Below are 12,387 nucleotides of genomic sequence, written 5' to 3'. Positions count from 1 at the left end.
AAGAGAGACGTGTCAAGGCTGAGATCACACAGGTATCACTAGTTCCTCTGAAGAAATCAGAAGAAATGCCACACATCAAGATTTGGAGCAGAGTTCCTTGACTTTGGAGACGGGGCCCCACAGTGCCCCCAAAAGAGGCAGAATTCTGAAGAGCTCTGTAGCTGAGCATGGGCAGTAAAAGAAGGGAGAGGGGGCCATGTGGCTGGGGACTCATCTTTCAATTCCATAGCAAGGGCTCACACCCAGTCACTGGCAGGTGAATAGAACAGAACATGCAGGCCATTAGACGTGACACCAGGCTCCCAGCCACCTGCCTTCTTTCTCTCACCTGATGGGGGAAGATCAGCTGAGACCCACTGTGTGCCCTTCACAAGTCTTCACAGTTAGTCTCCACGGCTATCTGAGAAGCAGGTATTTTGTTCTATTTATTTTTCAGTCCAGTGTAATTAACATATAGTGTTATATTAGCTTCAGGGGTACAATATAGTGATTCATAATTCTATACTTACTCCATGCTCCTCACGATAAGGGTACCCTTAATCTCCCTCACTTAGTTCACCCATCTTCCCACCTACCTCCCCTCAACCATCCATGTGTTCTCTATAGTTAAGAGTTAAGAATTTTTTGAGTTTATAGTTAAGAGTCTTTTGGTTTGTCTCTTTCTTTGTTTTGTTTCTTAAGTCCTACATAAGAGGGAAATCACATGGTATTTGTCTTTCTCTGACTTATTTCACTTAGCATTATACTCTCTAGATCCATCCGTGTTGTTGCAAATGGCAAGATTTCATTTTTTAGGGCTGAGTAATACTCCATTGCATATATACACCACATCTTCTTTGTCCATTCACCTATGGATGGACCCTTGGGCTGCTTCCATATCTTGGCTGTTGTAAATAATGTGGCAATAAACATAGTAGTGCATGTATCTTTTCGAATTAGTGTTTTCATTTTCTTTGGATAAATACCCGGGAGCGGAATTATGGGATCATAAGGCAGTTCTGTTTTTAACTTTTTGAGGAACCCTCCACACTGTTTTCCACAGTGGCCGCACCAGTCTGCACTTCCAAGGAGGTAGGTATTATAATAATGGCTGCTATTTTTGAATTTAGGGGAAAATGTACAAACCGTGGTGCCCAGCACTCTCTCCTGATCTTTACAAAAGCCTTGCAAACGAATGTCATTCTCATTTTGAAGCTGAGGACGGTGACCCTGAGTAAACTGCCCATGTAGCCAGCAAGTGGGGACACAGGGATTAGACATCGGATCTGTCAGACTCCAAGCCCCGCTCGAGCCACCGTCTCACACAGCCCCCGTGTATCCTGGTTACTTTCCTGCAGCTCCCCTCATAATCCCTCTACTTCATGTGGCAATGACTGGGGTGGCACTGAAGCAGCTCCCTGGGCTTCTGGATGCCAAGGGCACCCGAAGTTTCATTTTCTGACTGCACTGTCGTCTAAACCCCACCTACTCTTCTACCTGGCCCCGGTGCGAGACTCCTTCCCTTAGAGCCTTCCCAAGGTGACAAGAGAAAGTAATTCCTCTGAACTAGCACAGGATAACACCGACACTGGCTACTTTTTCTCTGCTAGCATCTATAAGCTTCCTGAGGGCAACACCCCCTTCTGCTGGAGGTTTGCAGCCTCCCACCCACCAGCGTGGCCTCTGTGAGCTGAATGAATACATGAATATCCCCCTTTTCAGTGTTCACATATCAACTTACCCACTCACCACCGTCCCCCACCCCCCCCCCACCCCCGCCCACCACAAACAGGGCCCAGGACTCCTCCAGCGTTAAAACTGGATGCTGTTGGTTACAACCTCAACCAAGATTACTCAGCCCGGGGAGAGGTTTTCTGTTGACCAAGAGCAGAATGTTCTCTGTAAAAGAGGAAATGAGTTCAGCTTGGTAAACTGGAATCAACACCTCCGTAATAACTTTTCTGGAACTAGCTGGGTCTGGCGTCCCGTTAGAAAGGCCACCTCATAGTGAGGACTGTTGAGTACTTGAAAAACCAAATGACTAAAAAACCTGCTTTAGAAGTCATGTCCCGGAGCAGTGCATCTCAACCGCGTGGTGGACCATTTGGGAAACACTCGCCATCTGCTCGGAAACTGAGCTTCTGATTCATTCAAGGCTGTCAGCTGAGCAAGCCCTGATTTTGCAAGAGTAAAAAGAGAAGCCCCTTTAGATCTGACCTCACCACCTACCCATGCAGCTTGCAGACAGCCCAGCTGTGCAGCCAGGAGGATGAGGCCTTGCAGGAATGTGCAGAATGTGGCTGTGTTTCCATTAGCTGCCCTCGGCCTTGATCCTGAGCCTGGCTGGGGAGTCTGAAGTGTGCTTCGGTAGATTATTAAAAATAATTGTTCTCAGCTGGTGGGGGGGGGGGACAATCTCTTCTGACCCTCCTTGCCACCTTTCTCCCCTTGTTCTGATGAATGGGGAGGAGTTCAGGCAGCAAACTGTATGTCCAGGGTTTATTTCTGATGCCATTTTGATGATCTCCCCAGGTACCCATCAGATACATCAAACTGGATGTCCAACTATTACCTCAAAGTCACTGCGTCTAAAACAGAGTACACAGACTTGAAATCCTTCTTATAACATTGGTTCCAAACTTATCATCCCTCCAACCTGCTTTTTTTTGTATTTCTATCACCTGCCTCCTTGTCATTTCTGCCCAAAGTTTGGATCACTGTGTTTCCTCCCTCTTCCTCCTGACAAATGTTTACGATGCACCAACCATATGTTCTTTTAAGTGCTGAGTAAGGAATGGCTCCTGCTCTCTTCTCTAACGGGCAAGAGGTGTATACAAGTAACTAAAATACAGTGATAAGAATAGTCAAAGCAGGGGCGCCTGGGTGGCGCAGTCGGTTAAGCGTCCGACTTCAGCCAGGTCACGATCTCGCGGTCCGTGAGTTCGAGCCCCACGTCGGGCTCTGGGCTGATGGCTCAGAGCCTGGAGCCTGTTTCCGATTCTGTGTCTCCCTCTCTCTCTGCCCCTCCCCCGTTCATGCTCTGTCTCTCTCTGTCCCAAAAATAAATAAACGTTGAAAAAAAAAAATTAAAAAAAAAAAAAAGAATAGTCAAAGCAATCTTGAAAAAAAAAAAAAAATCAAAGGAGGCAGACTCACACTTCCCAACTTCAAAACTTACTACCAAACTGCAAGGCAGCTTGCCAAAACTGTGTGGCATTGGCGTAAGGACAGATGTACACAACAATGGAGTAGAATTGAGGGTCCAGAAAGAAATCCATCCATTTATGGTCAATTGATTTTTGACAAAGGTGCCTGAGTAACTCAATGGGGGAAAGAATTGCCTTTTCAACAAATGGTTCTGGGACATCTGGACAGCCACATGCAAAAGAACAGAGTAGGATCTCTACTTCGTATCACATAGAAAAAGTAACTCCAAATGAGCCAAAACCCTAAATTTAAGATCTTAAACTATGCAACTATTGGAGGTAAAAATAAGAGTAAACCTCTGTGACCTTGGATGAAGCAATGGGTTTTTAGATATGACACCAACAACATAAGCAATAAAAGAAAGCGAGATAAATGGGACTGCATCACAAATTTTAAAACTTGTGCTTCAATGGACACCATCAAGAAATTGAATGGGAAGGATATTTGCGATTCATATGTCTGATAAATGTCTAGTATCCAGAATGTATAAAGAATTCAACAGGGACGCCTGGGTGGCTCAGTCAGTTGACTGTTTGACTCTTGATTTCAGCTCAGGTCAGGATACCAGGGTTGTGGGATCAAGCCCTGAGTTGGGCTCCACGTTGAACATGGTGCCTGCTTGGGATTCTTTCTCTCCCTCTCTCTCTGCCCCTCCCCTGTTCACGTGTGTGCATATGCTCTCTCTCTTTCTCTCAAAATAAATAAACATGTTTTAAAAAGAATTCAACAATAAAAAGACAACTCAATTTTAAAATGGGAAAAGGATTTCAATAGACATTGCTCCAAAGGAAGATAGGTTAATGGCCAGCAAGTGCATGAAAAGATGCTAAACATCGTTAGTCAATCAAAATCACAATGAGATACCACTTCATACCCATTAGGATGGCTTCCATCAATAAATGAAATGAAACAAAAAACCGAAAATAACAAGTACTGCTAAGGATTGGAAAAATTGGAACCCTTCTGCATCGCTGGGAGGAATGTAAAATGATGCGGCCACTTAGAAAACAGTTTGCAGTTCCTTAAAAAGTTCAGCATAGAGTTACCGTATGACCGGGCGATTCTACTCCTAGGTATATCCCTGAGAGACATGAAAGCACATCCACGTAAAGATTTGTGCATGAATGTCCACAGCAATATTATTCATTCTAGCCTCAGAGCGGAAGTGACCCAAGTGTCCAGCAACTGATGAGTGGATATGTAACAGACGGTATATATATCCGCACAATGGAGCATCATTCAGCCACAAAAAATTAATAAAATTCTGAGACACACACACCACAACAGGAACGAACTTTTGAAATCATGCTAAGTGAAAAGAAGCCAGGCACAAAAAGCCACATAGTGTACAATTCCATGTATATGAGATACCTAGAGTAGGCAAATCTATAGGCCTAAAAAACAGATCAGTGGTTGCAGGGGGTGGGGGTAGGGGGACGGGAGAAATTCCTAAGGGTTTGATTATTTTATTTATTTATGATTTTATTTTTAATGTTTTTTTTTTTTTAATTCTTGAGAGAGAGAGAGAGAGAGAGAGAGAGAAAGACAGAGCATGAGCAGGGGAGGGGCAGAGAGCGAGGGAGACACAGAATCTGAAGCAGGCTCCAGGCTCCCAGCTGTCAGCACAGAGCCCGATGCGGGGCTCGAACTCATAAGCCAGGAGATCATGATGTGAGCCGAAGCTGGACGCTTAACCAACTGAACCACCTATGTGCCCCATTATGAGTTTATTTTTAAATAATCTCTATACCCAACGTGGGGCTCAACCTCACAACCCTAAGAGTCACACGCTCCACCGACTGAGCCAGCCAGGTGCCCCTGACTCTTGAACTGGAAAGGGTTAATTTTATGATATGTGAGTTACCTATGGATAAAAAAAATGTAAATAGTGTTGTGTGGTTAAGAGGCGAATAGTAAGAATGCAGGAAATGAGGGAAGAGTAAGAAATCAGGAAATACTGAGCTACAAGTCAGTAGCTGGCTCTGATTCCCCAAATCTGACCTCATCCCCCCCCCCCATTCTGTTGTCATCACACTTAGTCTCTTATCTCCTGACCCCCCCATCCCACCCCACCCCACTGGTCCCATAAACTAGATTCAATCCCATATGGTTCCTGTCATCATTTTTTTTCTGACAACTGCTAATTCATGGCCCACCTCACTCCCATTCGTGGTTACTGCCTATTGCCTACAAAAAAAGGTCCAACTCTCTCACTCATCAGGGGTTCGTCCTTCCCCCCGACTTCCCTTCCTCCAACACCAGTGAGCCTCCATGCATCTTCCCACACAAACTCCAGGTTGTTCCAACTCCCATGCATTTGCTCAAGCAGTCTCTCCAGCCTGGACTGCCCTTCTCTGCCACCTTGTCCGGCCAATCCTACCATTTTTCACAGTCAAGATCAATTCCCATCTGCCCCATATGGTTTTTTTTTTTTTCCAACTGTTGACAACCGCAAGAATCTCATCTCCAAACTCTGAGCACATAATGGTTTGTGCTGCTCAGGACATGTTGTTTTATGTTGTCTTGTATGTTCTTTTTACGCTTACACCACACCCACTCGTCTTGCTTCTCTCTGTGAGCTGCGATCCCGCTTCGTGTTCCTTCTTTCTCTCTTAAAAGTGTTTTTTTTTTTTAAATATGTTTTTATTTATTTTTGAGAGACAGAGTACAAGCGGATGAGGGGCAGAGAGAGAGGGAGACACAGAATCCGAAGCGGGCTCCAGGCTCCGAGCCGTCAGCACAGGGCTCGAACTCGTGAACCACAAGATCATGACCTGAGCTGAAGCCGGAGGCTTAACCAACTGAGCCACCCTTAGCTCTTAAGTTCTTAATAACATGTGTGTCCTATAAATATGTAAAGGGGCAGGACCATGACCTTCAGTTTGGTACCCCAACGCCAGCCAGCTCTTCAATCTGAAATATGCATCTAACAAATACCAGGTGATGTTGTTACTGTAAGGGTACTTGAAGAAACCAATTGGCTGATTTTCTGGGTGTCCTTGGAAGCCTTGAGCCCAAGTATGGGTGGCTGTCGCGTTGAGTGGTTAGGAGCATGGGTTCTGGGCTTGGGCTGCCTGGATTCAAGTCTCACCTTTGCTATTTACTACCTGCCTGTGTGTGTAAGTAACTGAACCTCTCTGAGCCTCTTCACTGGCCTATGAAATGCAAATAGTTCTTACCTTGCAGGTCTGCAGCACGGATTAAATGAAGCAGGGCTTGGAGAGTGCTGGAAATTGCTAAGCACCCAGTAGAGGTTAGCTGCTATTACATAGTTACTGCTGTTACCACCACCCAACCAGAATCCAGTTCCCTTGGCTTTATAGATCCAGAAATTTAATCTTACTATGGGGTGATCCAACTCAGATGATACTGTTTCCCATCAGCCAAATTCACAAGAGGCCAGGAAACCAAATAGTTTATTTCCAACAGGAGACAGCTTTCCCACACCAAACACACCATGCCCTTCTCAGGAGTGAACTACCTGGGATGCTGTTCGGTGTGTATAAAACAAAGGCAAAGGGTGGGGCTCTTGGGTGGAGTACATTTCCAGACTGTGATGGAACAGAGGTCCCTGATTCACCATAGAACACTGTGACTGAGATCAGAACACCCATGGCCACCAGATAGGATCTCCTGCATACTAGCTGTAAACAGGGATTACATGTGCCTTGCCCGACTCACAAAGCAGTCACTCAATATGTACTGGGTAAATAAATGAATTCCTTGGGTAGGGCGGGTTTACCATCATCAAATCCTCATCACTTTTCTCTCCCTTTCTAGATTCTCAGCAAACTGACACCTTCTTCCTCAGGCAGGACACTATTTATCGATAACAGCCTTCAGTGCTAGGTTGCGTCTTATTCTCCTGGATAGAGACATTGTAATGAATTGCAGGAAAATACTGCATTCTCATCACATCTTCTAGCACCCCTTCTCTGCTTCCTATCTGTTGTCTGTGTAATTGACAGTACTTTGCATGCTGTACACGTTAACAATGTCAATGTCATTCATTACCCCCTGTGTTCAGTGATACTCTCTCCACTGCCTGGGGCATTGGCAGCTCTATCCCCCTGGACCCTGGTGGAGAGCCCATCATCCTCCAGAAAGATGATTATCCTTTTGTTGATTTCCCCCCACCCCCTGCATGAAATTGAGTGTTACCCCAAACAATTTCAGTCTGCAAGCTCCCCAGACAACTAAGTGAATGAGGTGCTCAGATCTGCAGACTTCCTTCTGGACTCAGAGTGATTCCCCTCAGAGGGCAAGCCCACCTCGTCTGAGCAGTTCCCCAGGCAAAGGCACCCAGCCAGACAAAAAGAAGGGAGAGCCTGCCCACCCCTGTGTGTGAAGCCCGAGGGAATTCTTGCCTTGGACTGGTCCCCCCACCAGGTGCCAGTGGTTGATGGGCCCTGGAGTGGGGCAAGGAGGAAAGAAGCTGTCACCTCATTTTCCCCACTTGCATGAAGTTGGCAGAATTCCAGCTGTTCCCTAACCTGGCTCTGTCCTGTAGCCCTCGGATCAAATGCCTGATCTCTTTCTTTCCCCCAAAGTTTTAAGAAATCAGTAGGGAACGGATTCAAAATTTCAATCGAGGTTGCTTCATTTCTTATCTTCCCCCCCCCCATGGGAATCTATCAAGACTCATCTTGATAACTGTTGACTTGGCTGTAGGAGGGCTCCCCACCCCGTGCCCCCAGTCATTTGATTCTCTTCCAACAAATCGCTCACGCTGGGGGTTTCCTGGAGGGGTTTCAGGGTGGCAGGAATGGCAAGGCTTCCTTCGAGAGCCTTGCAGGCTCTTATTCAGATTATTCAAATGAGTTTCACCAGGGTAGTGCTGGGCATTTGGGTCTTTTGTCTCTCTACATCTTCCCCTGAAACATTTCCACAAGTTGTAACCTGGCATGCCTGTTCTTGGAGCCCAAAATATGACAAATATTCAGATAAGCCAATGGAATTTAAAGCACAGGTCCGTTGCTCTGCTGGTGAAGACTTCAGGGAATGCTTTGTAATGTTAGGTGTGCCTCTCCCGAAAGTGCTCACAGCTCAAATCCAGTACCTGGCCCTGTACCAAGCACTCAGGAGATGCTCGATTACCATACGGGGAAGGAATTAATGAATCCTATTTCAACGTACTGTGATGTCTTCATTCTATAGGAATATTATAGCAAGTAGTTAGTGTAAAGGACTTTTTATACCTTTATATATATATATTATAATATTATATTATATATATTTATATTTATATATTTATTTTTATGTAATTATACAAATTATATGATTATATAAATTATTTATATTTATATGTGTATAGTTGTATGTTTATATATTTAAATTATATAAATTATATAATATATAAACTATTTAAATTTAAATTTATATAATTATTAAAATTATATAATTATATTTATATATTTATATATATTTATATATAAAATATGTTTATATTTATTTATATTTATTTATATTATATTATAATATTATATATATATTCATGTTTAAGGAGCTTAAAATGACATAAACCTTCAATTTCAAGTTCAACTTTTGGTTCTTATGTGGTTTTGTAATGTAGTGAAGAGAGCCTGGGGTTTGGAGTTAGACCCATCTCTGAAACCCAGTTCTGGCATATTCTGAAGATAGTGATGTATAATTTAAGGAGTTGCCATGGTTAAATGAGGGAACTGTGACATTCCCAGCACGTGGCGGGGGTGGAAATGGGAGAGAGGTGGTGTCCTCCCCACTTGGCCAGACCACTCACTGTCACGCCAAGGTTTGGGGGCTTTACAATTCTTTGGTAGAGAGTTACTCATGGACCACTCATTTTAGAGGCCAGAGAAAGAGAGAAGGAGTCGTATACCTCCGCTCAGCCAGGGTCCTGCCTTATCCGCCAAGTTCTGACTTAGCCTTCTCTCACCTGGATCCTTCTTAAAAATTTTTTTTTTCTTTCCATTAAATGCTATTTTGGGGGCGCCTGGGTGGCGCAGTTGGTTAAGCGTCCGACTTCAGCCAGGTCACGATCTCGCGGTCCGTGAGTTCGAGCCCCACGTCGGGCTCTGGGCTGATGGCTCAGAGCCTGGAGCCTGTTTCCGATTCTGTGTCTCCCTCTCTCTCTGCCCCTCCCCTGTTCATGCTCTGTCTCTCTCTGTCCCAAAAATAAATAAACGTTGAAAAAAAAAATTAAAAAAAAAAATGCTATTTTGGATCTCACACACCAGTGTAAGGGATAGACTTCCCTCGCGAAGACTCTAACAGACCTGGTGTTTATTAAATGCTTGATAGATGTCTTTAAGTGAACAGAAACTCTCAGCAACTCATGAAGGTCTCAGGGCCTCTGAAACTCACTGCCAAGAGTTTCGGGGAAATCACAGGGAAATTTGTTCACCGCATGATTAATCCTGGGTGGATTGGTCCCGGAAAAATCACATGTGGGTCTGTAGCGAGCAGCAGCCTGCAGAATTTTACAAAAGAAACCATACCGGATGGGCCCCGGGGTACGTGTTTTGTATGAAAGTTCAGAGTGAGGGTGGGGCCTGACGATCCAGGAGAAGGCCAGATGTGCGGACAACGGTATTCCTCTGGAGCCACTCAGCTCCAAAGACGATGACACATAGGACCAGAGTACAAAACTGAACCAGATCATACAGCAGAGGAAGCAAACCCCGTAGGGAGTAGGATCCTGTGAGAAGGATAATAAAATTCATCCCCATAATTACCCCCGGCCCAACTCCGCAACAAGACCCACAATAGCTCAGCTCAATGAAGTTATTCATCCATATTCACATCGCCTCAGTCATTATCCTCAGACAAAACCCCTCCTGGGCCTCAGCTGCTCGAAGGCAGCCCAGCAATTCAGTGTCCACACACAGCTTGGGGCAGGAGGGGGGGTGTGGGGGGGAGGGGGGGAAGGTGGGGGGTGTCTGCCGTTAACAGATTTTCTAGTACAGATTTTCTAGTACCGACTGTGCTGGTAGTTTTTCTGCTTTGCTTTGTTTTCTTTTCTTTTCTTTTTTTTTTTTCTTTTCTTTCTTTCTTTCTTTCTTTTTTTTTTTTTCAGACAAGGTTTACAGAGGCCTAAGTCAGGTTCACGCCTCGGGCAAACCCCTCCTTTAAAGCACCTCTGACATTCAAAAACTGGCGTAAGGATAATTACAGCCAACGCTTTCCTAGGAGGAAACAGAGGATGCTGCCCAGCTGTTGCCTTCCCTTAGCTAAATTGGGATGAGGCTCAGTTTGGGGGTGTCCCACACCTTGGCCTGGGGGAGCACGAAACGGCATCCTCTGCACACTGTGTTGCCAAAAGGGAAACGTAAGTGAAGGGCAGAGCTGTGTATGTTCCAGTGGAAAGAGAAGTTCCAAAGATAGGACCTGCCATGAATAGCCCACGGCCCTGTAAAAACAGTTGCTCAAGTCTCTCTGAAGCAGACGGCCTGGCACAGAGTAGTACACCCTGTATAATTTCCCCAGGGCTGGGTATTATTGTCTTCGTGCGGAATTATAGCTGCCTAGGTGAGGTCCACCCTCCCACCAGCCACTCCCTCCCAGAAGGATTTTTTTTCTGGTAGGAGACCTTCCTCTAGCCTCCATTTGGAAAATACAAGAGTTTACCTTTCAGCAACCTCCAACTCCAAAGATCACGAGTGAGCTTACAGCTCCTCCAGCCAGGATTTAGTGAGCAGCTACTTCGTGCCAGATATGGTTTTGGCCCTAGGGATCGAGACTAGGACAGAGCTCTGTTCTCCAGAGCTTATATTCTATGCGGGGAAACAGATAAAAATAAAGTGGATGGAAGAGTCCGAAGAGGGAAAGGGGCGGGGGAGGCATAGCTGGCGGGCAGGCGGAGCCCCCACCAGCAGATCTAATGCAGTTAAAGTCCAAGGAGACGCCAAACACTCACTCTGTCATTGGTGTTGGCCGAGTTCAACACAGGGCCCCAAACCAGCTTATGCCTCAAGGCTCACAACAGTCCTCCACTGCCCCACGCTACTCAGGAGCCCTCCGCTCAGTCCTGCTACACGCGGCATCCTCTCCACGGAGGAGAACTGACGCCTCTTCCAGACAATCCCAATGATGGGGGTCCCTGGGGTGTCCAACACGTTGCGCACAGGGTGTAAGATCAGGCGGCCACCAGAGGGAGACCATCGCCGCACAGGGGAGTCCTCCCCACCCCAGTACTGCTTAGTGTCCCTCCTGATACCCAGGGCCAACTTCTTCTGAGGCCATGTGCATTCCTCCCATGCACAGCCCTATAGGAAAGCGCAGCCCAGCCAGGGGAAGGCTCCTTGCTTCTTGCCTTCTACCCTAGGTCTCATGAGCTGAGCAGGGGGTGGGCAGGAGGTGGCCTGCCCTGCAGGGACATCCCTCTCTGCTCCCCACCCCTGCTGCCCGTGGATGCGGGGTCTCCTCCTCACACCCTGCTCAGCCATTGCTGTGGGGACTCGGCACCAGCTAAGCCACCGTCTCTCCTTCCCGGGATCCTCCAGCCTCGCGGGCACACTCCCAGCTCCCCTCTGCTCTCCTGGGCAACTTCAAATACCAGGCCCAGGCATTCCAGCAAGTCCCAGCTCGCACTCGTCCCCACCCTGCCGGAGCCGTTCTGCTGGGTCTCACCTCCTCCTGCCGGGATCCAGAGCCAGGCGCTTCCCAAAACCAGGAGTAGAACCGGCACCTTCCACATCTTCTTGGTTGACTGGTCCTCTTTGGGGCCCGTGCAGCTGGTGTCTGTGCCAGGGGAAGATTAAAAAGCCCTGCAGCCAGAGGCCCTCGCCCAGTGGAACCAGAGAGCAGGGGCTGGAAGGCGGGGAGCAAAAGCCTCAGCGCGGGAGGGGTCCCCGAGCTTCCTTCCCCCACAGCAGCGGAGGAGCAAACTTGGCAGTTGGAAACTTTGCAGAGAGTGAGAGCGGAGTCAGCATTTATCTCTCCCGAGGAGGGCGGGGAGCAGCTGGCCCTAAGGTGGTCCCAGTCCAGGGCTCACTAGGACCGCCCTCTGCCTCTGTTTGGCTAGCACGAAAGCGATGACCTCAGGCCAGGTTTAAAGTTACAGGGCTGCAGCTGTGGGGGGCTGCCAGGGCTTGTGGAGGGCCCTGAGCCCCAACAGGAGGGAAAGGGGACGCAGGCAGTGAGCAATTTAGTTTTTAAAACATTTTATTTTATTATTGTGGTTTTTTTTTTTTTGTTTGTTTTTGTTGTGTTTGGTTTTTTTGC

General features: G+C 46.8%; 1 protein-coding gene across 2 annotated transcripts in view; it reads right to left on the bottom strand.

Moving 5' to 3' along the window:
* The window catches only part of PDPN (podoplanin), a 29,110-nt gene extending 16,934 nt beyond the window's left edge, over positions 1–12,176 (bottom strand). Inside the window, exon 1 of one of the 2 annotated variants that reach the window (XM_043573796.1) lies at positions 11,794–12,176. In XM_043573796.1, the coding sequence (XP_043429731.1) occupies positions 11,794–11,860 (67 nt within the window). In that variant the 5' untranslated portion in view covers positions 11,861–12,176. The remainder of the gene's footprint in view (positions 1–11,793) is intronic. The other variant, XM_043573797.1, reaches the window with a different exon arrangement.
* Positions 12,177–12,387: the final 211 nt, after the last annotated feature.

This window comes from Prionailurus bengalensis, chromosome C1 (assembly GCF_016509475.1).
Source record: "Prionailurus bengalensis isolate Pbe53 chromosome C1, Fcat_Pben_1.1_paternal_pri, whole genome shotgun sequence".
Classification (NCBI taxonomy): Eukaryota; Metazoa; Chordata; class Mammalia; order Carnivora; family Felidae; genus Prionailurus; species Prionailurus bengalensis.
The sequence above is the reverse complement of the archived record's forward strand: the minus strand, read 5'-3'. Positions and strand labels throughout refer to the sequence as shown.